The 27668-nt window shown below is 38.7% G+C and overlaps 1 protein-coding gene across 1 annotated transcript in view; it reads left to right on the top strand.

Moving 5' to 3' along the window:
* The window catches only part of PLXNB2 (plexin B2), a 77200-nt gene extending 49880 nt beyond the window's left edge, over nt 1–27320 (top strand). The window contains exons 18-35 of the mRNA XM_054399942.1: nt 370–597; nt 1020–1196; nt 1646–1785; nt 2831–2931; nt 5067–5296; nt 6293–6474; nt 7214–7280; nt 7389–7535; nt 10671–10827; nt 11830–11930; nt 12922–13006; nt 18469–18623; nt 20196–20356; nt 20938–21085; nt 21506–21570; nt 22273–22348; nt 24241–24315; nt 27216–27320. Of these exons, the coding sequence (XP_054255917.1) occupies nt 370–597; nt 1020–1196; nt 1646–1785; nt 2831–2931; nt 5067–5296; nt 6293–6474; nt 7214–7280; nt 7389–7535; nt 10671–10827; nt 11830–11930; nt 12922–13006; nt 18469–18623; nt 20196–20356; nt 20938–21085; nt 21506–21570; nt 22273–22348; nt 24241–24315; nt 27216–27320 (2400 nt within the window). The remainder of the gene's footprint in view (nt 1–369; nt 598–1019; nt 1197–1645; nt 1786–2830; nt 2932–5066; nt 5297–6292; nt 6475–7213; nt 7281–7388; nt 7536–10670; nt 10828–11829; nt 11931–12921; nt 13007–18468; nt 18624–20195; nt 20357–20937; nt 21086–21505; nt 21571–22272; nt 22349–24240; nt 24316–27215) is intronic.
* Nucleotides 27321–27668: the final 348 nt, after the last annotated feature.

Raw genomic sequence — 27668 nt, 5'->3', positions numbered from 1 at the left:
TATGTTTCTTAGTGTCATGAATTAAATTGAATATTTGCTGCTGTTATTCAAAACCATTCTGCCTCATGCCAGCTTCAAAATGAAAATGCTGGCTGGAGCAAATTATTATGGGGCTTGAAGTTCAAATTGTAACATGAGAGGTTTCCTGTTCTGGTTGCTGCTTTTGGGTTCTGGGCTTTTTGAGTGTTCTCTCTTCCACTGAGGTGCCCGCAGGACAGGGAGGGATGGGGAAAAAGCTCCTGGCTTGGGATTTTATCTCGCTTCCTTCTGCTTGCTGTGCTTTATCTGCAAATAGGCTAAGGTAATTGTACATCAACAATATATGTTAGAGTCAAACTCTAAAATGTGCGTGTGTCTTATTTCTCACAGTTTGATGGAAAGCTGGTTGAAAGACTCAATGAAACAACAGTCGTTTTTTCTTCCCCGCCAATATTAGAAGACCCAGAAAACTATAACATCACTACTATTATTCTAATGGATCATTATAATTTGGTTGTAAAAAATGAAAGCCACTCTTTTGCCTATGTTGCTGACCCAACCTTTGAAAACTTCACAGATGGAATCAAAAAGCAAGTCAACAAACTTATTAATGCAAAGGTAGTTGCTCATTTTGTCCTTGAAGTATGTATGGAAATTTTCCTTCCTTTCTCAAACCCTTAACAACTGTTCACTATGAGACCCAAATTGCTTGTCAGAGTCTCATACCTCTACTAGATGACGAACATTATCAGCTCCCCTTTCCTCCACTTTCTCCTTCTCAGAGACAGGTGCAATCTTTTGAACTGCTGAGCCTGACTCTCTACCATAGAGATCCCAAAGACTGGAGGGATCATCTCTCTCTTACTACACCAGGAAGAAAAGGAGAAGAACTGCATAATTCCCAACCACTTTGCTCTTCTGTACATTACAGTGCAAATCACATACCCTGCTTAAAATGACCCAAATGAAAAGTTGCAACTCAGGAGTTCTTGTCTCCTAAGACTTTGCAATGATGACTTAGCCTTGTATTTTCTGTCTAGGGTAGTAACCTGAACAAAGCCATGACGATAGATGAGGCCCAGGCTTTTGTGGGTGATGAGCCTTGCAACATAAAAACACTAACTGAAACGGACTTATACTGTGAGCCACCAGAAGTACAGCCTCAACCAAAGAAACGGCAGAAGAGAGACACCATCAATAACCTTCCTGAATTCATTGTAGGTTACCTTTTCAATAGAATTTAATATAACGTCTAAGTGGCACTGATACAGTGCTTCTTAACTGAAGTTAATTGTTCTCCAAAGTTGTTCCACTACTGTGAAGGAAACTTCTTGTAGTGCTTTCTACCTCCTGTCTAGAAGATGTCACTTGTAAAGAGTCGTCCCAAGCTGCTAGATGCCTTCTACCTTCATTACATAGGAATGTAAAATTGTAGCTAGACAGGCTGGGAAATTTTCTTCCTCTGCTTAGCTAAATAAAATTGCATAATGGAATAAAGTGTTAGTGACCTAAATTCTGCATAAAATATTCAGAAATGTTACGTTTGTTTGGCAATTTGAGGTAGAAATTCACTTAGTGAGATTTACTAAGAATTTAGAGTACAACTGAGAAGTGAACTATTGTCTGTTTGCGCTTTTTGAGGCAAATGTCTGTGCTATTTAATTAGGTGAAATTTGGACTCCGGGAATGGATCCTTGGAAGGGTGGAATATGATACACGTGTGAGTGATATCCCACTGAATCTTATTTTGCCACTGGTACTTATTCCCATGTTAGCAATCATCATCATTTCTATCATTTGTTACAGGTAAGTTCCTTTAATTAGGTGGTTTTGCTGTCCTAAAGCTTTCAAGGTACTTCCTGATTGTTTTCAGCTCAGTCTACAGATTTTTTTTGTTTTATACGTTTTTTAAGAGTTGTAGAGTTAAGAAAGGCAATTACAGCTAGAAATATATATGAGCACCAATTTATTCTTCTCACACACACCAAATTCCTTGGTGTCAGTCAGCCCAGTCTATTCTTTATACATAAGCACCACAATTGGTCCCTGGCTTGCCAAGTGCAAAGTTGCAGACAGAGTTTCACATACACATTCTTGAAATGGCAGTAGAGTGCCTCTTGTGAAGGGGATAACTTACTGTGTATATGTATCCATTAGTATTTATGCTGCTTCAGTCAGCACTGTCTGAGCTGGATGGATTTGACTAAGGGGTCATTTTGGCCTTGCCAGCTGAGATGTTACCCACACAAATTTCATTATTAATGATGAAATTCTTGCTTCACAAAGGGTCTGTATTTCACTTCAGACCTACTCCACCCAATATAAGGTTAATAATGAAGGGCCTCTTAATGTCTCTCAGAAGACTGTGGATTTCACTTGCGTGGTATATATCAATACAGCCAAAGCAATGCTGAAGTATGTGCTGTACAGCACCAATGTTCTTATGGACTTTCTTCAACCCCCTCAGTTCAGTCCCAGACACATTTCTGGGTGGCTGAGAGCCAGCGCTGGAAATGTTGCAAGCATGGTTTTTTGGTACTTAAAAATTGAGTTTCTGTACTTATTATGTGAGTGAAAGCATTTGTAGCTACTGCTTCTTGGATGTTAAATTGCTGGCCCAAACGTGCTTTGAAGCATCAGGCCCCTAATGGGGCCAGGCTGATTTACATAGAATGAAGACCTGGTCTACTGTTGCTCTTCTCTTCCGTTCACTTTCTGCTGCCTGTGTTTAAAAAGATATCAAACCCAGGAAAATTACCTCTAGTCCTTTAGCTTCCCACTTGGAACTGTTGCAAATTATTTATTTTTGCAGTTTGTAACTTTTTTTAAATCTTACCTTAATTCCATAAAGACGCAAGAGCCAACAAGCAGAACGAGAGTATGAAAAAATTAAATCCCAACTTGAAGGCCTAGAGGAGAGTGTCAGAGACCGGTGCAAGAAGGAATTCACAGGTATGACAGTCATTTGCTCTCCTGTGGGTCTTCTTGAGCAATCAAAAGCAATGGGCTGGAGCAGTGGGTGCTAGCTTACTAAAATTGTCATGTGGGAACAAATCAGTTAGATTTGTTAGTAGATTTTAGCAGTATAGATTACTGAGATTGACATGCAGCAGGTATTTTGCTATTATATATGAAAGCCATAAATAAAATAAAAATGGGGGCTGAGGTTATTAAAGGAAGTGGGGAGTTTAAAGGAAGTAGGGAGTTAACAGCTGGGAAATAGAAGCTAGTTGAGATTGGGACTACTTATAGCCATTAACGTGGGTGGCCATTGATACAGAGGTAAGAATGTTTGGTAGTGACTATGTACTTCAGTGCTGCAAAATTATCTGCAAAGACCAGCATATAAAGGGATAGAAGCCTCACAGGAAAGAAATAGCATTTTGCCCTGTTTATTATGGGAAAACCTGAAGCTTGATTTGAGGAGCTAGGTAATTGTTATGTGTAAATGCAGCGGTGTCATCCCAGGGAAGGCAGCGGGAGTGTGAAGGCTCAGCACTTCTATGAGTTGAACTACTCACCACAACACTTAAATTAGACATCTGAGTGCAAACATTGCAAATATTGGCCTAAAGGATTACCATGAAATGTGACCTCATTATCTGAATTATCCTTGCCCTTGGGTCATGTTGAAATAATCTCTACTAACCCCACCCTGTTCTATTTCTAAAGGGAAATAGGTTATTTCATATTGACAGTGGCTAAAAAGCAGGATTGAATTAAACGGTAATTTCATATTAGAATTTGAAGTTAATTTTAAAAGCTTAGGGTCTCTCAAAGATTTTGGCCATGCTGGAAACCTTTCCCAGTCTTGTTTTTTCTGGCATTTCTGGGACAAGGTGTTCTTTATTTGTACCAGCTTGCTTTCTCTGGAAAAGTGATTTCTTCCAAGTTCTGAACACAAACTAAAAGCAAGTATTTGAATCAAGAACTATTCCCAATTGGGCTTCATTTCAAACTGCATTTTGAACTGTAAGAGGATAGATAAGTTCAACAGCCCTCCCTCCACATCTCCCATGGAATTTCATACTTATTTCTGAATGCATAAGGTGCTTTTCTCTTGCTGACACCTCTGATAGCAGGCTACCAGCAGACTGCATGCTGGGTTGAAGGTTTCCTCTCTGCTCCACCAAGCACAAGCTCTGGGCAAGCAAAATGTACATTCAGGGAGTAACCCAGTGCCTAAACTGCATATAGTTTGGCTAAGAGTAAAATGAAACACTGAAGTCAAAACATGTTCTGAATCCATACTGTGAATAGCACACAGTGCAGACAGTTTGAAATACTTGAAACCAAAGTTAGCCAAGGAAAAGGACAGTAGGAAGGAAGTACAAATACCACCACAAAGCTGAAAAGTACAAGATGCCTTCTCCCTCAGCTTTGCTGAATGCTGTAAAACAAAGAGGTAAATGAATGAATTAAAACAATAAAATTTCTGAGACAATAGGTCACTATATTAATTAACATCATATTCTAGTTGATTTGACAATTATTAGGTAATTTTAAAGCCTTTAGCTAGAATAGCTGCTCCAAAGGATGATTCCCTAATTGTTGTCCCTTTTAAGAACTTCAGAGCTTATGAGTCCCACAGAAATATTTCCATCAATTTCAGTGAAGCATTTAACCTTGTTGCTACCTGCATCCCCTTGCTTCCAATTAAATTGGTGTGCTTTACACTTTAAACATTTCTTTCTTTGATTGCTATGGGGTTTTTTAAAAGGACTTTTACTACAACATAGAATGTGCATTGGGGGAAAAACAACAAAGCAAACCAACCACCAAAATAAGAAAACAATATTGTAATGTCTTTCTTGGACTTTGTGCTCCATGAAGGCCCTTTTTCAGATAGGCATGACAAGGAAACCACCTGTGCTAAAGGCAGTTATCCTCATGTCTCCATAGGATTAGCTGTGGTCATAGTTAACAGGATAACTGGTAAAAATAGCTAGAAAAAATGTGAGATGAAGTAGATTTTCTGGTGTTGAGTTGCTCTTTCTCCATTTTCAAGGCACACAAAAAGATTGTGTTGCCTAGAAAAGTTCCAGGCTTTTTAAAAATGAACCTTTAAAATGTATTGCGCATTCCAGATCTAATGATAGAAATGGAGGATCAGACAAATGATATCAATGAAGCTGGAATTCCAGTACTGGACTACAAAACCTACACAGACAGAGTCTTCTTCTTGCCCTCCAAAGATGGAGAGAAAGATGTGATGATTACGGGGAAATTGGATATTCCCGAGACCAGGCGTCAGACTGTGGAGCAGGCTTTGAACCAGTTCTCCAACCTCCTCAACAGCAAATCATTTCTCATTAACGTGAGTCCTGATGTAGATTCACCTTGTCTCCTAGCTGAGCATACCTCTGTGTACAAGACAGTAGCTTTGCAAGCCCAGTTTAATCAAAATTATTTAAAATAAGTGGGTTTTATACAGTTCTGGTTCCAGAGCAATTGCTGCAGATACGTTACATCACAGCCAGAGCCTCCTGTTGGGGTGGAGAGGCAAGGTTGTATTTCTGTGCCAGGTCACTTAGTATGTAGTCAACATTGCAGTGGCTGTAGGAAAACAGGTATTATCCAATCTGTCTTTAAAACTGTTACTACAAATTGGTTTGGTTTAGCTCTTTAAGAAACGTGATTAGATTCAATCCTGGTTCATCACTGGAGTCATCTGTGGGCAGCCACTGGCTGGATCTCTGACCTAGAGAGGCAGAGGCTTCTCAAGTGGCCTATTCATCAAGACTGACTAGTGCTCACAGGAGCTCTAAAGAGACATCTAATTGCTCCCTCTCAAAAACTGAGGCTGATTGTCAGGCACCTAAGTATAGATTTAGGCTTCTAACTTTTTCTCCTTTTTTTAAATGAGGCTCCAGTGCTGTGCTAGTTAATGGTAGCATTACAGTTTATGGCAGCTGAGAGCACATTCCCAGGTGTATTTAGATTAGTGTCTTTGTAATTTGATGTGAATGGAAAATTTAGGGAAAGAGGATTTCATTTTCTCTTTTAAAAAATTGTCACAGAACACCTTTTTTCATTTAATTAAAGTATCCTTTTTGCATAAGGCTTTAGTTAAAGTATATATGTTACTTTCTTTAGTCCAGTATACTATGTGTGTATCTAAAATCAGATTATAGAAAACATTTTTTTATAAGTAGTTTTTTGAAATTTCTGAAAACTTTTCCATTCTGTGCTTAGGAGATTAATATTAAAGTACTATTCCTTGTATTCTTAGTGCAGATGTGCTGAGGTTATTCAGACACCTGTCATCTGGCTTGATTATGTCTGTGTTTTCTGTTTTTTTTTTTTTTTTCAGTTTATTCACACGCTGGAAAACCAAAGGGAGTTCTCTGCTCGTGCTAAAGTGTATTTCGCATCTTTACTGACAGTTGCTTTACATGGAAAACTAGAATACTATACTGACATCATGAGGACGCTGTTCTTAGAACTGATGGAGCAGTATGTTGTTGCCAAAAATCCAAAGCTGATGCTAAGAAGGTCTGAATGATTGTCATATTTTCTTTTGCAATGTGACTGTATTAAAATGCCAACTATCTGTGAAAGTCAGAAATAGCCTGTCCCAACTTTGTTGGGCAGACAAGCTTACCAGGAATAGCTGTGAAAGGCACAGGCAGAACTGATGGCAACAGATTTCTTTATTCAAACACTGCAATGTAGAATCTGCATCGAGATTACTGAAAGATCTACCTTACTTCAAAATGCAATACTGAACATTTCATTTACTTTTTAATCTAACTGTGTTCCAAGTGATCTAGCATTTTATACCACACATCATCTTTGTAATAAGCACACATAATCAGCTTGTGTGCTGCACTCACTTAGGGCTTTCTCTAGTGTTTTTAACCCTGTTGTTATCCCAGATAAAGTATGAAAGAGCGTGCTCTGTGTGTGTTGTAACTTTGTAGTCTGTAGATCAGTAACCACACAACTGGGTTAATTTTTTAGCTTTTAGAGCGTAGACCCAATTTCATATTCTGCATAAAGAACATGTGCTTTTCAGTAATGAGCTGAAGGTACCCAGGAATGATGAGCAATGCAAAGCACTTATCCTAAAGCAAGTACATGCTCTCAAGGCTCTATAGGGAAATCATTGCATTAGGAGAGTGCATGCAGTTAAGCATGTAAAAATATTGTATTTCAGGATAGTAATGTTTTTCTTTCAGACTTTGTGATATGGTATGTCATACCATACTCAGGGTTGTGGTTTTCTTTTCAGATCTGAAACGGTTGTTGAAAGAATGTTGTCTAACTGGATGTCTATTTGTTTATATCAGTACCTCAAGGTAAGAGTTGAAGTCTGTTGCCTGTGAGGTTTTTCTGTCAAAAACACTTAAACATGCTGCATAGAGTATAGCTTTTTGGGTTCACTTTATTTCCTTTCCTTTAAACAGGACAATGCTGGGGAGCCACTTTATAAATTGTTCAAGGCTATCAAGCACCAGGTAGAAAAAGGCCCAGTGGATGCTGTGCTAAAGAAAGCCAAGTATACATTGAATGATACAGGCTTGCTGGGAGATGATGTAGAGTATACACAGCTGGTAAGCAAAGCATGTTTAATATATTGTGAAATATTTTTTTTTCTTTTAAAATTAAGTTCTGTAGTGTTAAGTCTGTACAGACTGCTGTGATCTGCATAGGAATTCTAGTCATAGGCAGGACTGTCAATAGTTTGACCAAAGCAAATGTCCAAGCAGGAAAATAGAATTATAAAGTATCTTCTAAGTGGTAAATCCAAGCCTTGACACTGTGAAATCCATTTCAGTAAATCAGTTTCATAATTTTCAAAGTCTGTTTGAACAGTGGTTGGGATGTTTGGCTCCTTCCCTTTTCCCATCTAAATCAACTGGAAATTTATTTTTGCAGAATTCTTTCACTAATGTTATACTTGAACTTTAGGATGTATTTCTTCCCTGTGATTGCTGCTCATCAGAATTTCAAATAACATTTTGAAGATATTATTACTATAACAGAATGACCTCATGTGAGATGGCTCTGCAATATCCAAAACACTTTATAAACCTATTTCTGCTCTTGTTCTTACATGAACCAAACTCTCCTGAACACAGGCAGCCCAACTGACATTGAAAGAGATTTGTTTCCATCTAAGGAAATGCTCTCCAACAGTGATAAGGGAAAGCTGCCTCTACGGGCAGTATTGGAGACTAGTGTTATACTCTTCAGGAATTCGCTATCTGAGCTCCACCACCCCATGAATCTGATCACCAGTGCCACAGATTTCCACCACTTTTTAACAAGACTACAGCACATGGATTCACAGGGTTTTTTTTAAAAAGTGAAGCAGTCCCCTCTTCAGCTGTTTAGGGAGAATAAATTCCAGTTTTTCTGACAGTCTTGCTGCTTTTCGTCATGATACAGTGTAATGAATGTCAAAGATACATAGAGTAGTCTTCAAAGATCAACATGGGATATTTTTTTTCCTACTCTGATTTTCCTTTTATTGACATGTTAGGAGCCATTTGCAGTTGTCTCCAACTGTGAAAGATGCAATGACATATCTGCAGTGTGGAAAGAGAAACTTTAATAAAAAGCTTTATTAAGTCCTGGTAAAATAAAAATCACTATTTTGTGTATTCTGAAGGGATGCTGATGGGAGGGAGATTGCTGTAGGACTGTCATTCACGGAATCACTAGACTGTGACTTACGCTGCCTGGATGAAAAGGGTGTGCTATGCAAGAAGAAATATTTTAAGTTCAATTGATATTTTGGAGATTAGAGTTGTCATCTTCATATCTAAGTTGAAAATGCCACCCATGGAAACCACAATGACTGGCAATGCTGGTTATATTTTCTCTTGTGTATGGAGAACAAAATTGCCCTGTGCATCATATAAGACTTAATGGCAATAATTCTTTATTCAGTCTGCTTCTTTTCACAAAGAAGCAAATGCCTGCAATTAAGCTAAATGAATCAGTGTGAAAGCAGAAAATTTGTGTATGCAATCAGATGTAGGCACAACAAGCATACTAGCTAGATATTAAACATTATAATATTGTGCAGTAGCAGTATTTGGTCCAGATTTACAGATTTCCTATCAAAGATTTTGTGTTTGTGTGTGTAGAAGAGGAGAGATATATATATAGTGTGTGATGAAAGATTATGTAGGGGGTTGCCAATGAGGTAAGTTATTTGGGTCTTTAGCATGGTGATGACATTGTTATGGTAACTGAACAGTTAGGGAGCATTTGTATACCAAGGTAGGGTAAAGCACGAGATAATTAGTTCACTTCAACCTAAAAGTGAGACGTGGTGGGGAAATACAGTATAGAGCTGTTGTCTGCTTGCCAGTTGTTCTTGTTTAAAAGATGAATCTGTTTTGCATCACTGGTTACACTGACATGCTGCATACTGAACCGGCAGAAAAATCATGTCTAATTACCATAAAGCTAATAGGAAAAGGAAGGTGAAATCTCATGATTAGCTTGAGAGTTCTGTCAAGGGACAGCGCAATCATGTTTAATTTGACTGCCGTATGGTGTAGCTTTTCTTCACTTTAAAAATACCAACCATGCAAGTTTATTTCTGAGGCTTGACATGATAAATCCAGGCATTATGTTGGCAAGACCTTATCTATCTGAGAGACATAACGCTTCAGATGTGTCTGGCTTCCAGAGCTACCTGGCTGGCAAAAAACCCACAAGAGCCCTGAGCTGTTGCACTGATTCAGTTACTGATAGAAAGAGGCTTCTCATTGTATCTGTTTGGTTTTGGTGGTGGTTTTCCTTCTGGGCAGGTTTCTTGGCCATTGTTTTCTTGTTTACTTTTGTCTGCATTGAAATTGAACTTATATATCAAAGCTGCTTTTAAGAAAATCTAGATTTAGCAAATTACAGGCTTTAATGAAATTCTCTTTAACAAAACCCATGTCAATACTATCAGAAAGCAGTAATATTTTAGACCTAATATAAACTATTTAGGTATGTTTCCTGGATCTATTAGCATTATTGTGACAACAGTAAGCAGTAAATGAAGTCTTCAGACACGAAAGATGATATAAATGGTGTTTATATAAACATACATGTGTGTGTGTGTGCCTGTGTGTGTTTATTTATATATAGCTAATGAACAGCTGGTCACAGGTTCTGGGAGCTAAACAAGTCACTGCTCATCAGATGAATCATGTTAGAATTACTGTACGTGCAGACCTGGTCTGCTCAACTTAAGAAGTGAAACCACAACCATGAAGGCAAAAGCACACGATATTACAGGACTTCAACAAAATGCAGCTCAAATGATTATTGGGAGCTCATTAAGTTTGGGCACTACTTGGACATTACTTGTGTTTCATTATGTTACAGGTTATCAGGTTATTTGAGAAGCATGTAACTAGTCAGTGGTCCAGATGCTTGGTTCTTGTGGGTCTCATTTTGATAAATTCCTGAGACTCAATAATAGTAGCATGTTAGACATGAGTCTCTCTCTTCTGCATATTTTCTGTTTTGTCATATTAGGAGAAATTAGCTGGAATTTATGATAGCTGGTTGGCTGCATAACAGAGAAAAGTCCCTCAGATAACCTATACAACCATTGCAAATATATTCATTGCACAGTGAATTTTAGAAACCATTCACATTTAAATTAGACAGAAAAACAGATTCAGAGGTAATTCAGAGCTGATTTGTCTTAATAACCATGGACATTCTTTTTTTCACAGACAGTGAATGTGTATGTACAAGATGGAGGAAACGATTCCATACCTGTGAAAGTGCTGAACTGTGATACTATATCACAAGTAAAGGAAAAGATAATAGACCAAGTCTATCGAAATCTGCCTTGTTCTCAGTGGCCTAAAGCTGACAGTGTAGTTCTTGGTAGGTAGCTACTTGGGCTTATTATATTGAGCATGTGAAAACTCGTGTGATTTTTATACTTTCCCAAAAAATGTCTATAAAAGCTATTTATTTATTTATTTTGTTAGTAAATTTAAAAAAAAAAGTTGAATCTGTGTCCAGCAGGATGCAAAAATGTGGCATTTTTTCAGGAATCTTAATAGGCATTAAAAATTAATGCTTTCTTACAGTTCCTTCTCCTGACTCTTCAAGTTTTGGTATACTGTCATTAGTGTGCAAAGAGCCTGTTAATGACTGTTTGCACAAATGTATTCATGTCTGACAAAGTCGGTATTGCAGGTACTAATTAATGTGATAATGACAGCAGGGACAATTAACTGATGGAGAAGTAATGATGCAATTTCAGAAACTGGTACTGATTTTTACTTGCCTTTGTGATGATTATTCAAAAGGATTGTAACTTACAGGAGCTGCACTTTTAAGAGATGATAAGCCATGCAGCCTCTGAAAATCATCCTTCTTGAAGGCTTTCAAATTGGTGTTCTCTTCTTAAGAAAAAAAAAAAGAAAAGGATGCAACATAAAAGGCCTAATCATCTCATAATAAAAGCTCCAATTAATAGTTTTCCAATATCTTAATTACTACCTTAAGCTGAAAGTAAATTCCTGCTCTTCAGGAAATCCTAGTGTATTTCCTAAAAATGCCTTTTCTCTTCCATACAAAGTCCTACTCTATTTTGAACTGATAGCAGTTACTGTTATATATATTTGTAGTATTCTGTAAAAAGGGATTTAACTTTCTATGGAAAACAATCAGGAGTCAGGTGAATGATTACAAATAGTCCACACAAACTCCTGTAATAAAGACCAAACTATTAAGCAATAAACCACACACTGTTGCGTATGCCAGATCACTTCTGATGTTCCACAATGCTTCCGTAGGTCTCTGGACTGAAACAATCTTGGAGTGGTTATTTTTGCACATGGTTAAAAACTGTTTCTTCTTATTTTAATTACTCCTTAGAGTGGCGTCCAGGTTCTACTGCACAGATCCTCTCAGACTTGGATTTAACGTCCCAAAGAGATGGCAGATGGAAACGTATCAACACACTAATGCATTATAATGTAAGGAAGTGTTTCAGAGCAGTTGTTCACATCTGTTAACTGCTCTCTAGTAGAAAATAAAGTCTTTATTTATTTTTAGAGAAAATCCTGTGTTACATAAAAAATAAAAATAAAAAACCCTGGCTCTGAGTCTAGGCAGTCTAGGCAGAAAGCTTGGGAACATGAAAGGCTAAGTCTAGACACACTGCTTAAACATCTTACTGAAAACACATCACCCGAATGCCAGCACTTAGGTTTCCTCATCATTGCCTGTCTGTGGCAGTTTAGGCTTTCCATCACTCTCCAATCCGTTTGTGTGAGTCTCATTCTTTTGTCCCTTTCGGGGCAAGAGACGATCTGTCTGGCCCCAAACCAGCACACCTGTCCAAATCCAAATTCTCTTTGAACATTCAAAAGTTCCTTTTGCTAGATCTCTTATTCATCTCTTCTTTTCTCTAACACCTCATACCCATGAGTATTGTCTTTGTCCTTGTCCTGCTGCTAAATAGATTTTGGATTGGTCTGGTTTGTTCAACAGGTCTGTCAGGAAAGCAGATGTTGATTTTTTGTACTGTCTGTTTTAGGTTTCGCATTGTAAACTCTACCAAGCACTTGCAATCCACTTATCTTCCCTTTGTGTGCTGTTTATTGCTTTCTAAAAACAGATATCCTGATTACAAAAGACAGAAGTTTGTTTTCCCTCAGAAAACACACAGATTCTCAATAATAAATCCCACTTTTTCACAAAGGGCACTTAACCACTTAACCCTTGGAGATGCTTCAGCATTTTCAGTAATCTCAGAGGAGGTATGGTTGGGATCTCTTATTGAGGAAGAAGGAGGGAGGCTGTTCTGAATTGCAGAGCAAGTTGCCCAAGAAGCCTTTGAAAGGCAGAATTAATCATAGGTCTAGATTCTCTGCAAAAGATACAGAAACTGCAGTTTAGGTTTTAAGAAGGAGGCTCAGTAGTGCATAGTTCTTTCAAGTAACTTCCCTGTTTGTATTTTCAAAGGTACGAGATGGTGCCACACTCATCTTATCAAAAATGGGAATTTCCCAGCAGCCAGAGGATAATCAACAAGATGTCCCAGGAGAAAGTAAGTATCTTGTGGCTTCCCTACCTCCCAAAATGACTAGAAGTCAAAACTCACATAGAGGCAGTGATGTTGCTGTCTTGATCTTCTTTATTGAGCACATCTGTGGAGATAGATATTCTCCATCAGACTATATAGGACTTGTCGTGTGTTACCCACTGTACCCTAGAAATTATTTTCTTTTTCCTCATTACAGAAGCCTTAAATAATGGGGCTTTAACCATAATGGCTGTGAGTTCATACACCAACTTAATAGAAAGCAAATATTTTCTTGCATACTTTGTTTCTTAATCCCACTGCAACTGTAGTCAAAAGTTGTGCTTCATCTTTCCAAAGCTTTCTCTCTTTTTCTTCTTCTTACTTTCTTTACCTGCCTTCCTCTCCAAAATTCTTCTACTTCTAATTAAACTGAGAATTGAAAGCAGTGTACTAGATGAACCACAGCAGAGACCAGCTTGCCTTTCTGTGACATGTTACAATTATATTGTAAATGTATGTTGAAAAATCATCTCTGTGCATTCATAGTTTGTGTCTCCCTCCCTTTGAATGTTGTTTCACCAGCAATGATAGCCTGATCTTTCCAGGGTTTGTTGGTTGGTTGGCTTCATTCTTTCCATAAATGTCAGTGGGCTCCATCTGGACATCAAGCTGTTGACCAGTACCCTTTGTATGCAATTATCCAACCAATTCCTTACCCACTGAAAAGTCTACCCATCAAATCTATGTATCTCCAATTTAGAGAGAAGGATGTTGTGGGGGCCTGTGTTAAAGGCTTTGCAGAGGTCTTTCCCTGTCCACTGATGTAGTTACACCATCGTAGAAAGCCACTAGGTTAGTCATGCAGGTCTTGCCCTTAGTAAAGCCATGTTGGCTGCCTCAAATCACCTCCACGTCCCCCATGTGCCTTAGCATAGCTTCTAAGAGGGTCTGTTCCATGATCTTCCCAGGCACAGAGGTGAGGCTGGCAAGCCAGTAGTTCCTGGGGTCCCTCTTGCTACCCTTTTTAAAAAAGGGCACAATCTTTCCCTTTGTCCAGTCTGCAGGGACTTCACCTGACTGTCAGAACTTTTCAGATATTATGGAGAGCAGCTTTGCAACTATATCATCTGATTCGTTCAGGACTCGGGGGTGCATATCACAAGGTTCCATAGATTCTGTATGTTCAATCTGCTCAGGTGGGCCTGAACCTGATCTTCCCTTACAGTGGGAAGAAGATGGGTCACAGCTGATAGTTCTGACATACATCGCTACTTAACAAAACCGTGCAGACTTCAGTTCCGTTCATGTTGCATATCAGCCAGGAAACCAGGACAGGTGGAATTACTGCCATTTTTTACTCCATCCTCCTGGATGCTTTCTGTTGAGACTTATTTCAACATAGAATCATAGAATGCACTGGATTGGAGGGTCCAAACCCCCTGCAGTAAACACGGACATCCCCAACTAGATCAGGTTGTTCAGAGCCCCATCAAGCTTGACCTTGAATGTCTCCAGGGATAGCATCCTTGAAGGGGCTTCTAATGGTTGTGGTTACACCTCTGCTGCTGTTCTCTTACCCCTTTACTGCAAGTGCCTGCCATAGCTAACCAAGTGGTGACTACTCTGTCACAGCAAGTGCCAACCCACCAAGTTAACTTAAAAAGCCATCCAGTTTAATATAGAGGGCACTGAAGTGCAGCCAAGTCAGGAGATGATTCTTAGTGCCTGTTCAGTCTGGTTGTGCTGATTGCTGAGGTAACTGCTGAGATGGTAGCTGCCTCCACTCTAAAGAAGTGGAGTGGATCATGGATGGAAAGTGGTCATGTCCTTTGTTTACTTTGCTTTCTTACCACAGAGCAGTGTTTAGTCTCCCATTCTGGGCTCCCGTCTCCATCCTCGCCACCTTGCTATCCTTGTGGCAGGCAGGAGAGGACTAGACTGTGTGGTTTCCTCTTTTATTTTAACTTTCCGCCTTCTCCATGATTTTATCTTCACCTGTGATACAGTATGATGAAGCTCCTTGAACAAACATGGTGTGCATTCCAGGACTAACTCCTTAGTTATATATGTGGCATGCTAAATTGTAAAGGAAAAGCAGCCTTCTGGGTGCAGTACTGTCACACCAGGGCTCCTGTATACAAGAGAAAAATGTGCAGAGAGAATTCATATCCCAAAGTATGGGGTGAAGATAACCTCCACATGTTTCTTCCCCACACTTTGTCTTGCACCTTAGTAGTGTAAAAATTGGGGAAGACAGCATTTCATGCCATTTTAGTATTATAGCACTGAAATATTCTCAAAGCTTGTTCTCTTGAAAACTATAAAATGTTACAAAGCTAGTGCAAAGCAAGAGCCTGCAGTGACAGTGATTTGTGAGATGCTAAGTATACAGAAGGGAGAAGAGAGGATCAAAGGCTTCTCCTCCCACACATACACATTTATATGACACAGGGATTTACAGGGTTGGAATAAATGGAAATCCTATCCTGGCTTTATGAATGAGGCTTGTGACGAAGTCGTCTTTCTTTTATTCGGTCTCTCATTAACTTGCACCTTTTGCACTGAGAAGTGTCAGCTGAAGCCATTGACTGTCTGCCAAAGCACTAGGCTTTGCATGGAAGGAAAATGTAAAACCTTGTTCAGAAATGTTGCTCTAAAACGTGGCATTGCTTCCATGCTGCTTTTGATTCACTGCTTCTAACAGGAAGCTGAAGACTGTGACAAATTAAATGCAGCATCTCTTGCTTCTGGAGATAATAAATGCAATTACTAATTTGTATCAAGATGGAGAATGGTTTCAATGATTTCATGCTAGTATTTCTGTACTGAACTATAAGCCAGAACAACATGCTGTGTTATTCTGGGGATTTTCTGTTGATTTTGTTTGTGTTTGTTCATTTGGGGTTTTTTTATTCCCTTTAAAAATTCTGAATAAAAACAGAGGGTTGCAGATCAGAAATACTGATTATCAGAGCTGTGTAGGGCAGCCCTTCCTTCACCTCCACGGAGCAGTGTATTCAGAGGGCGGGAACAGATTGGAAGGAAACTAATTTGCTACAGGCCACACAAGGGGAAGAGGGTGGCATTACCTGTCACCATTTCACTTGCCTCTATCATGCTTATGTCACGCTTCATATGACTATAATTAGTCAACGCACTCAGTATTTGTCATTAACACCCTCCAGCATTATTTTATATTGGCCAATGAATGCCCAAAGGCCAAAACAGAGAGTTATGGAGAAGCATTTGACCCAGTGGGCACAGTCTTCTCCCTGCTTACGGCTTGGCATAGTATGGCTATCACAATTCAAAGAGAGGTGTTTCCCTCTTTTATTTTCTTCACCTCTTACATTTCTGTTAGGGAAAATTATATTTTCTCTTAGCAGCCATACTACTGACATGTTTTGTTGCCTCAGGTTCTGAATTTCTCTTCCTCTTTCATCCTGCTATTTTTGGCAATGAAGTGGGGTCTTTGTGTTGAAGAAGTTCATCTACTTCAGTTGCAGTCTCTTAATCACTACTTTCCTATGAAATAACTAGTGTTTTCCTAGTAGCCAATTCTGCTGTTGCTAAACAACTGCAGGCCAAATTAAGTTGCCCATAAGGGACAGTAATCTCAGTGGAAATCTCCTCTGATTGTTTCTCTTCAAAGTTAAACTGGACCATATACCATCAGGAGGGCAAAGAGAAGATAAATTCCTTTGAATCAAAGGAGGAGGCAGAAGTTTACCAAGTGGCTGACATAAGGGTAGAAAATAGTTTCCGCTCTAACTGCATGATTTGATCTGTTCATTTACAAAAGTAAATAATGGGCATTGCAAAAGAAATTCCAGGCTTCAGGCCCAGCAACAGTTCCTACTGTGCTGGTGGATAATTGCTATGAATGGTGTCAATTGCAAAATAGCAGCTGCTACAAAATAAAGTGATAGCTTTTCTTTCTTGCTTGCCTCATTCACATGAACTTCCAAGTCAAATTATGGACTCTCGAAGGACAAAATGATTTAATGTGGGATTTACTTTTTCCCTACCTGTTCAAAAAGAAGTAAAAGCACCAGAATAGCTAATGGTTTTCATGAGGATATATAAAGTAGGTTCAATTAGAAGTGTTGGCTTGGTGAAGTTGCACATAAATGTTATTCTTCCCTGTGATGTAAAATATTGAACATACATGCAAGCTGGTACATTTAATGTAGCTGTGAAGGAACTTAATAAACTGCTATGTCCAAAACTTTGAAAAGACAAAATTAATGCAATTGCAAACTCACATTTTCTTCTGTAACTGGGATTCAGTTACATTAGATACGTATATTAAAGCATAAAACTTAGCAGTAATGCAGAATAATCTGTGCAATAGGGCTGAGTCACAATTTTTATGGGAAAAATACTTTGCACATTTTTAAGACATCAATGATTTTAAATGCACCAATTCAGTAACTTCCACTGGAAAAGTGTCGTTAATTTTAGGAACTATGCTGAGCAGATGCAAAAAAAAAAAATCAGAAATTAAAGGAAGAATAAGCAAACCCAGGAGATTTGAAACTAGCTTTGTGACATAAAATCTTTTTTTCAAGGGATATTAATTGCAAATTAACTGTTTGTACCAAAAGATGCTCAAGCATAGGGATTGTCTGAACACTCATGTCAATGCTGAAATGCAAGACTCCTTTTATCCCACTGTGTGATCACTGAACTAAGCTCAGGGACCAGATGCATCACCAAGCCACAGACAGCATAGCGAGGTACTGTGAAGAGATGAGCTGTCGTTACCATCAAGGTGCTTAGTCCTCTTTCTGCTATGTGGTAACAGACATGAAGACAGAACCTCTTTCCCTGGTTTAAGCTATGAATGCTCACAAACAGAGTTTTCAAAATCTTGTTACACAATGGATTATGAATTTCCTGCAGTCTTTACCTCTGTCTGATGGAGTTCATGACCTCTCAGCAAAGGGATGCATTTTTCCTTCTTTCAGCTACGAAGTCAAGTGGGACTGATCAAATGCTGATAGAGGCAGGTGTGAACTCAGGTACCATACTTTGAACTCAGTGATTGCTACAACAGTATCTTGCCTTGTGCCTGGAGTAAGCTATGATTGCTCTTTCTGTGGTGGCTCTTGGGTCAGACCTAGCTGAGTTTCTGTAATTTGATGATGCCTCCAAAAATTCACAAAGGTGTAGAATTACTTCATCGTGAAGACCTCAAAAAATACACATACTGGGCTTATATGACCAAACAGGAGTTCCCTTATTATATGTTTTTTTCCTCTGCCTTTGCTCTTGACAAAAGCAAACTTTTTCAGCTTATGTATATTGAACCTGTAGTACTTATGTTGTGTATGTAGGATGGGAACAGAGTTATCTAGATCCTCTGGGCAAGAGGACAGGTATGTTACAGACAGGGAACAGAGACTGAAATGTATTTACCTACTTTCAGGTTGCTGTTCTGGGTGTGGGGTGTTCTTTTTAATTATTGCTATTACTTTTTCTAGGGCATGCACTTCTGGAAGATGAAAATAAAGTCTGGCACCTAGTACGGCCAGTAGATGAAATAGATGAAGGTAAATCAAAGCGAGGCAGTGTGAAAGAAAAAGAGAGGACCAAAGCTATTACAGAAATCTACTTGACCAGACTTCTTTCTGTGAAGGTAGGGCTCTCATATGCCATGGTTACACCTTACTTCTATAGATTTCGAGGTGCAACTGAAGAAAATCATCTAACTACTAGTCATTCATTTGGCTGCAGTTTGAAGGGGTATCATTGTATAAGCTGGTGTTCAGGGCTTCAAGTGATTAATATGCCTTGAGGAACAGTACTGGGAAAGAGATAAAGTATAACTCCCAATCAAAGCTGAGAACCACTATTCTGTGTTTGTTAAATAAGGATTTTTCTTGCAAGACAAAGATGGATACTCACTGTGACACCTGTTTAGAAACTGCTACAGAGCCTTACATTTCTCTGTTCTTGTGTGTGACAAATGCTGCAGTACAACCTAGAAAAATAAAAATGTTTTCAATTAGTAAGTCCTTCTAGAATATTTTTAGTGCTTATACTGCAGAATGGATCACAAGCAAAATAAATTTGTGAAGGACTCTTCCTTGCAGAATGAATTTAGAATAATATGTTTCATGTCCTTAAAGCCAGTCTTCTGATGTATAATGAGAGTGCTTTGATTCCAGCTAAGGCCTTTTTTCCAAGTGTGATAGTGGCTGTGAAGCAAAGCATCTATGTGGATGACATGGACTCAGGACAAAGAGCCAGCAAGTTGTTTACACCCCTCTCCTCTGTTAATTAATGATGGCTATTCCAAGTAGCCAGTTTATAAATTATTATCACTGTGGAGCTTTATTAACTCAGAGAGAGTTGGTGAACTATTGTGCTTCTGGACCACAGAAACCCCATAACCCAAGGACTGATAATGTTTCCTTGCTGACAGCAGAGTGGCTTAGGACTTGTTTCCTGCTCAGTCCTTACCCTGTTCTGAGACTGGCAGGTGGAATGACAGATACAGGATGCAGCCCTTCAGATCAGTCTGCAGGGCCAACCAGAAGAGGAGGGACAAACTGCATGTGGCCTCAACAAGGTCTCCTCTAAAACAAAGGACAGTCTCTGAGACTGAAGTCTCTATGGTCCAGGCAGATGCAGCAATCTAGCCAAGCACACAGTGCTTCTGGGACTCTTCACTCCTTGGGCTTGGTGTAGCTCATGTAGCTGGGCCAGACTGAGTATCTGATGAGACCCAAGTGCCTGCCCTTGAACAGAGTCAGATGCTCACTGGTACTTTTTTCTCTTAATCTCTTTTGAAAAATTGCTCTGGAGTCAGTGAAAATGGAGTCAGGAAGCCACAAAACCTTTAAAAAATGGGCAACAGTTATGTGATGCACATAACAACCCTGAAGTGTATGTGTATTGTATGCTTAGCAACCAATGTCTGCTGCTTATGTCAAGCAGAAAGCACACCTTCCTGTGCAAACTGTCGAATAGTTAAGGAAGTCACAGCCTTTTGGGCTAGAACATACAATGTTCTTTACAGTGTGGCAATTTGTAAGGTCTGTGCACTAAGAAGTTGCTTTTTTTGACACCTGGTACCCTTAGCACTCAAGATGATGGCCATCAGTGACTGCAGCTGTTGGTGTCAGTAGATATAAAAGGTTCTAGGGTGACACTGAGTTCAGCCTATAACATAAATGCAATATATTTTTTTTCAATTTGCTTTTAGGGGACACTTCAGCAGTTTGTAGATAACTTCTTTCATAGTGTGCTCAATTCAAACCATGTGGTACCACCAGCTGTGAAATACTTCTTTGACTTTCTTGATGAACAAGCAGAAAAACATGACATCAAGGATGAAGATACCATTCACATCTGGAAAACAAACAGGTATGAACAGAGTAACACTTGCAGATAAATGAGAGTGAGTGTAATTCCCAGCTATGTACTGGCACTCTTACCGCAAACCAAAGTAAACTTCATCTATAATTCTCAGAACCACTTTAACTGAGATAATATGTTTATGTCATTGAAAGGACATAAGCCCAGAAGCTGCAAAAATGAAACCAGCTTACCTGTGGAGCTGTCATTGGCAGATTTACCACTTTACTTTTTGTCTGTCTTCAGAGAATAGGAAAGCAAGAGGCAAACAGGACTAAATTTACCTGTCAAAGCACAATATCTATTAAAACACTACTCAGGCAGTTTCTTACAGATATCTTCTTTCTCTGTTTTGCGCATAGGAGTTTATTCTCATAGGAGTTTTTCTGTGAGAGTGGTAAAGGCTTGACTTACAGACATGGAAACCAGACAACAGATAGGTTGTGTCAAATTATAATGAAATATAAAAATAAGCTTCACTATTGTAAGGAGATCAAAATGCAAAACCTGTGCTTAATTTCATGTGATTTATTTATTGTAGAACATTTATTGTGTAAAAAGGATTATTTATCTTTTTTCTTGCTTTGCAGCCTGCCTCTTAGATTCTGGGTAAACATACTGAAAAATCCCCATTTCATCTTTGATGTTCATGTTCATGAAGTAGTGGATGCTTCCTTGTCAGTCATTGCACAGACTTTCATGGATGCTTGCACAAGAACAGAGCACAAATTAAGCAGAGTAAGTGATTTGCATTCTACATCCTGACTATGCTCATGCCTGACAAGATAAAGGGCATCCTCCTAGACAATACCCATTCTCTGAGAAGATGCAGCCTTGATAGTTTCTTCCTAGTTTTATAATATAGTGGTTGGTGAACATGTCAGTGCTACAGTTTAGTCTGCCAACTGATAAAAAGGAGAAAATTATAACTGCCTTTATAAAAAGCATATTTAGCACCTGATTATTTCATGTCCACCAAATTTCATGCCATCTGTCATTGATACATTTGTGAAACTCAACAGTAATGGTATGTGTACACTTCATCCTTTTAGGACAAGTAATCCTACCAATGATAATAAGCATTCAAATATTAATTTGTAAAGCTCAAGTGAGATGTTCATAAATCAACCAAATTTTTCTCTATTATAAATGTTTCAGGATTCTCCAAGTAATAAATTACTTTACGCAAAAGAAATCTCCAACTACAAGAAAATGGTGGAAGAGTAAGTATAGTCTCTTTTCATGATTATTTAGAGCTGTTAGGGCTCTAAGCCTGTGCAAGAGGAAAGCAAATGCTAAGGTAGTCAAAGTCAGATGTCAAATGTTCAAAATTTTACTCCTGAATGTTACAACTTTCCCTTGATGGAGGCATTGGCAGAGTTGAAATGGAGCGCCCTTCTGATCCAATGCATATCCATGTCTGTGCAGACACATGGATGGATTAATTCAGGAGAAAATATGATGTTGATTTCTGCAGTGATTGTCATTACCCATACAATCTGTCTAACCAACACAGCACTTTTGTCACTTAGTGGAGATCAAATCCTGAAAACATTTTCAGACTCTGAATTAATTTCCTAACTGGTAATTCTGTGAATCCCATGGAATGTCTGCCACAGGATAAAGCTCTTGCTAGATGATGACTTCAAAGTCTGAAGACCTAAAATAACCATCAGCTGCAATTATAAATAGATTTCCTTCCTGTGGTATGGCCTGTACAATCATGTGTGATTTGCCACTGTTGTGGAAGTACTAAATGACTGTTGGAAGGAAGCATTACTAAAGGACTCATTGGTCTGCTGTGGTAGAGTACCTCCTGCATTATTAGGAAGGGTATTTAACATAACTGCAAAATTGAAAGACAGAATTACCAGAAAATCACAGTGTATTTCACCTAATTGAAAGTCTGTTTTCATCTGTTGCAGTTACTACAAAGGTATTCGTCAGATGGTGCCAGTTAGTGACCAAGACATGAATACCCATCTAGCAGAGATTTCTAGGGTAAGAATAAATCCCATTTTCTTGTCCTGAAACGGGAGCCAAGTATAGTACAGTTTGTCTTCTCTTTCTAACGCAACACATTTTTTTTGTATGTGCAAACGTCAAATAGGTTTTTCATAAATCTCTGAAATACTCCTGTCTACTGTTGTGCCTTTTAGCCCTTTGAAATGCTGGTTATTGAATGGAGTCAAGAAGTTATCATCACTAATCTGAGTGATGTAGGTGCCAGAGCAAAGTGTTCAGATATTTTTCATGTCCATTGTGTAAAAACTATAGCACTCCACAGAATACAGAGGGTTTTTAGCATTGATCATACTGATAACAAGTAATGACTGAATTCAGAGTGCTCCTGCAGCAAAAATTACATTCCAGAAATGAAAGAGGAGGCACATATGTTAAGTATAGCCTGTTTCAGACTGTTGCATGTGAGAAACTCACCATGTGCTTGCTCAGAGGCACCTTTTCTCTTTGCATTACAGGTTATTTGGGGTTACCTCTCATGGAGAATAGCTGAGGGGGGTGATCACTGATGACTCTGACTAGAGACTCTTGGAGCAAAGACACTACAAAACCTATTTTGGTCTTGAAAGAGTCTGTCCACTCTGCAGCTCAGCTTAGCTGTAGTATCCTTGTGCCTTTTTAGTACTAGATTTAACTTGGAGAACCAGGAGAGGCCCTCATCAGTCTTAAAAGATGATGTTTAGCCTGTGCAAAGAGACAGTGTACTTACCGGCTGCTTTGCTCATTTGCTTAATTTAGTTGAAGAGTTCTAGGGTAAGAAGGATGTCTGGGGAATTTTTTAGGGTTTGTTTATTTCAGTGCCCTTAGGACATAACATTTTGCAGGTCAACATCCTCATGAGAGTATTTTTATTTTCAGTCATTCACTACAATCTCATCTGTAGTGACAATTCATTTTCTAGCTCACTTTCATTTATTACACAAATCAACTGAGATATATATATATTAAATTAAAGTTTTTGGCAAATAAAAGTAAATTCAGTAGAATGTTCTCACATCGGCAGAATATGCTGGTGATTTACATTATAATTTTTTTTTACATGAATGTGGAAGGAGTGATCGAACATTGCAAATTTTGACCAGATCTTGGTGACTTTTATAGAGCAAGGAAAGATGGATGTTTCTCTGCTGCTGTAGATCCTGGGTAATCATTTATGCTAGTAGCAATATTTTGCAATTCTTCATGTTTTAACTAACTTAAAGGATTAAAGGCATAGCTGGAGACTTGGATCCTATATATTTGAATTAAAAACTATCTCTTTAGACAGGTAACACACATTCACTATATAAGTTAAATGTCAGGGAGGCAGGGAGTAAGAAGTAATAGAATGGTTCTTTCCTGCTTCATTTAAAGTCCTTTTTGTCTCTGTCTCTCTCCCTCCTTTCCATCTTCAGGATTCAGATGGCTTTTTCTGAATGTACACATGCTCATCATCTTGATGAGTTACACCTTTGCTGTAGCAAGGCTTGAATAATTTCAGAGAGTAAGAGCCAAAGAAAGGATTTCAAGCAGCCGTGACAGGGACAGAACCAATGCTTAATATCTCAACAATATGTAGATCGTACTGAGTAAATGCCCTAGTTTTACATACCCATGTTGTTAACATATGTTTGAGCTGTAGTCTGCGGTTTGACATTCAGAGTTCAAAATATTTTCCACCTCCAGTGTTCAGAGTTGTGGGCATGCTGGAAAAAGACCAGCACCAAACACAAGTTTTCTCATCCCTTTTTTCTGCCCTGTCATTTAACAAAAGTTACAGGATGCAGAACTTCCATTTGGAAATCTTGTATCCAGCAGTTCTGTGTGTGCAGAGATTTCAGCTACTTGATCATATTTTGACACATTTTCTTTCTGCTTGTGTTGTTTAACAGGCACATACCGACTCCTTAAATACACTTGTGGCTCTACACCAACTCTACCAGTATACTAACAAATACTATGATGAGGTAAGTTACAGCTTTTGTTTTCATTTTTTGATAGCAATGGTAAAAAGTTATGAAGGCTAACAGCAGTCTGAAGGAACACCTTCTGGAATTCCCTGAACAATCAGGTTAAAAGCAATGCTGAACAGCATGCTCTAACTTTGTAGTTACACACCTTTTTTCACAATTACTCAAGGGTGTGTTCTTATAAATGAACACTCTTGTTACAGGCTGTCTGGTTTTGGTTATGATAGTTTAACAAGATCTGAAAGAGAAATAGATTTTAAAATAATTTCTCTTCAGTTCTGTCATCACAGTCATTCATACGAATGTCACAGAGCAAAAGGTAGTTGTCAGAGCTGTATCAGGGTTCAAACTAGTGTGAGTTTTTCCATAGGAACAATCCATTAAACCTATTCAGCTTGTGGAAATGGGGCCGTGTCTTTTTTTATTGGTTAAGATGCACTTAAAACTTCCATACATGCTACTGTCCCTGTTTTCCCATGCCAAATGAAGTGCCTGCCCAAGGTAAACCAAAGTAGAGTAACTGTTGAATATAGCCTGATTCAAAAGGAGGCTCACAGACTCAGTCAAAAACATTTCTTAGGTTTTTCACACCCTGTGGAAAGGGGGACAAAGAATATCGCAGTGTAGCTGGGCTGTAGCTATGGCTCTCCAAACTTAATCTGAAAACAAAAAGAGAGAAGGAAACATTTATTCAAAGGTTTCCATGGAAATGAATGCCTCCAGAAGACTCTCAGAATTAAATCAAAGCAACTAAGAACAGATGCTGAATCAAAAAAAAAAAAAAAAAAGAGTACAGCACATGTGAGCTCTCTTCAGTTTGTCTTGCACCTCAGCACAGTTCGTGTTTTCACTTATATTTAGCACTAAAGGCAGTGAGTCTCCTCCTCAGCTTCACTGTAGCTGCTTTATACAGGAGCAGCCAGCCTGTTGCAGCTGGGAAACTCAAATCACCCTGTGAAGTCTTGCAACAAGGGTCAGTAGGGGAAGCAGCCAGAGGAGCGCAGGCCAACCTGATGCCATTGGTTTCCTAGTCCCTCATCCCCAGCACTAACCAAACTGGTTTTCAACACTTTCTTGAATGTCTCAGTGTCTTGACCTCTTAAAGAAACACTCAGGGACTCTGGATGACAGATCACCCATAAAGACTTCATCCTTCCACACCCCTGTCCCTGCTCTCACTCATGGTTTCACGTTCAGTGGCAGGCACAGGAGAGTCACCAGTGTGTGGGACTTGATCAATGGCAGGCCAGCAAACCCCCAGTGCATAGCTGCTGTTCTTCTTTTCACGTACATCACTGTATAACAACAAGGTGCATCTGATGAAAAGGCTGCTAATTCAGAGTTATGGAGATAATCTGTCAAGAACCATTCAGTAAAATTAATCGAGCTTATTTATTTTCCATGAAAATGTTTTAATTTGCATAAATTGGAACATTTTGCAGCTGCCCTTGTCTTTATTACTGACGCAGTGATTCCCAGAGTGCGCTGTACCTTCTGCATCTCTGCAGGGCTTGACAGTGACTAAGTGGGTACATTCTAATTGTCCACATTTATATGAAGGATATATTCACCAGCAGAGATAATCATGAATTATTTAGTCTGAATTTGAGGAGTTACAGCTAGATGTAATTGTTTAAATTAAGGGAACAATATCAAATTAAATTAGGTCCAATTTAAATACTGTAATAAGCGTTTATTAACTGTCTTGTAAAAATGTTTTCATGCTTTAAAAACAAATCCATTAAAATAATTATTTCTAAACAAATTTACTCAGTGTTTGAAACTCAGATGCTACACCAGCCCTTCAAAGTGAAATTATTGGCTAGATTGATACTGACTGCATTAATCTCCACTGTCAATGATGTGCAAGAAGTACAATGTGCAAGAAGTATTAAGAACCACAGGCAAACTCTGCATCTCCAGCTCTTGTACTTACAAGTTTATATAGCATTTAAACACAGCTAAAGGTTTCTGCTTGATTACAGTGTCTGACTTGTATTAATAAAACCAGTTCCAGAACAGGAATGGTTTTCCTGTGTAACACATTTTTTTAATGGAGAAACCTAATAGTTGGTGGAAAAGTATCCCTAAAGGATGGTGGAAATTAAAACCTTTTGAAACCTTTGAAATTTGATCTTGAGAAGCCCTAAAAAACTCTATTTGAATAAAAGCTTTCTCAAAACAGTTGACCTTTTCTAGCTCTCATTTTCAAATCCCTTGTGTCTTAGAGTCATACTTTCCTATACATACTCAGTCCAGCAGAGGCTGCGTGCAGGATGCTGCTCCTCTGGCAAGCTCTTTGCTTCCTGAACTATGTGGTGCTGGGTTAGAGCCTTGGCATTTCTTGGTGAGAGCCAAAGGGGAGCTCCCAGCAGCTGCTGACACTGCGGGCAGACCATTTTCTTTATCTTACTGCCTATAGACACAAGCGACCTTATACTGCTCCTGCCTTATGCCTGTGCATGGACCACCCAAGAGCTTCTCATAACCGAAGCTCATGGGGATGGGGCTTAATTACTGCCGGTAAATGACACTTAAGCCTTGTGGGGTGTGCTGAAAGTAAAAGCACTGTTTCTTAAATAGCTATAAAGATGTTTTTCCTCCTTTCTGCTCCATCTTGGAATGTATTATTTTACAAGATAAAGCACTACCTATTAATTTGCTTGGATCCCAGCATAAGGGGAAACATTACATCAACTTAGATAAAGTAACAAAGACAATAATTTTTATTGCCTTTGAACAGTAGAACACGAGGCCTAGTAGATGGACTTATCTTTGGTACAAAGTGAATGCAAAAGACTCTTTACAACCAACGTAGTATCAAACACTTGGTTTGGGAACTATGTCATATATTTTAAGCTAGATGATTCTAAACATTCTGTGTTTATTTCTTCCAGATTATAAATGCACTTGAAGAGGATCCAGCTGCACAAAAAATGCAGCTTGCCTTCCGTTTACAGCAAATAGCAGCTGCGTTAGAGAATAAAGTGACTGACCTTTGACTCAAAAGCCGCAATAAAGAAATCTGATCCGAAGATGTTCAAATTCATTCTTCCTGTTAAGGAAATAGTGTTCTATTTTTTAATGTGTAATTACAACTTTAAATGAAAGACTCCATGTTTTTTGATAGCAGAGGTGTAATGTAAAGAATTTTTACTGTAAATTATGCTTCTAATGAAAAGCTGTGTTGTGTGTAAATGAATCTTCTGTGGGAAAGAGAGTCCTTTGGTTGGGTGCAGGGTGGGGGGTGGAAGAAGGAAAACATAGTTTGTTTAATTTAGTAGAATCTGAGGCATCAGAATTCAGCATTCATTATTCAAGTAAATTCAATGCTATAGCATCCTTTCTAT

This window comes from Indicator indicator, chromosome 3 (genome assembly GCF_027791375.1).
Source record: "Indicator indicator isolate 239-I01 chromosome 3, UM_Iind_1.1, whole genome shotgun sequence".
In the NCBI taxonomy this organism is placed as follows: Eukaryota; Metazoa; Chordata; class Aves; order Piciformes; family Indicatoridae; genus Indicator; species Indicator indicator.
Note: the sequence above shows the minus strand (reverse complement) of the source record. Positions and strands in the feature narration are given on the sequence as shown.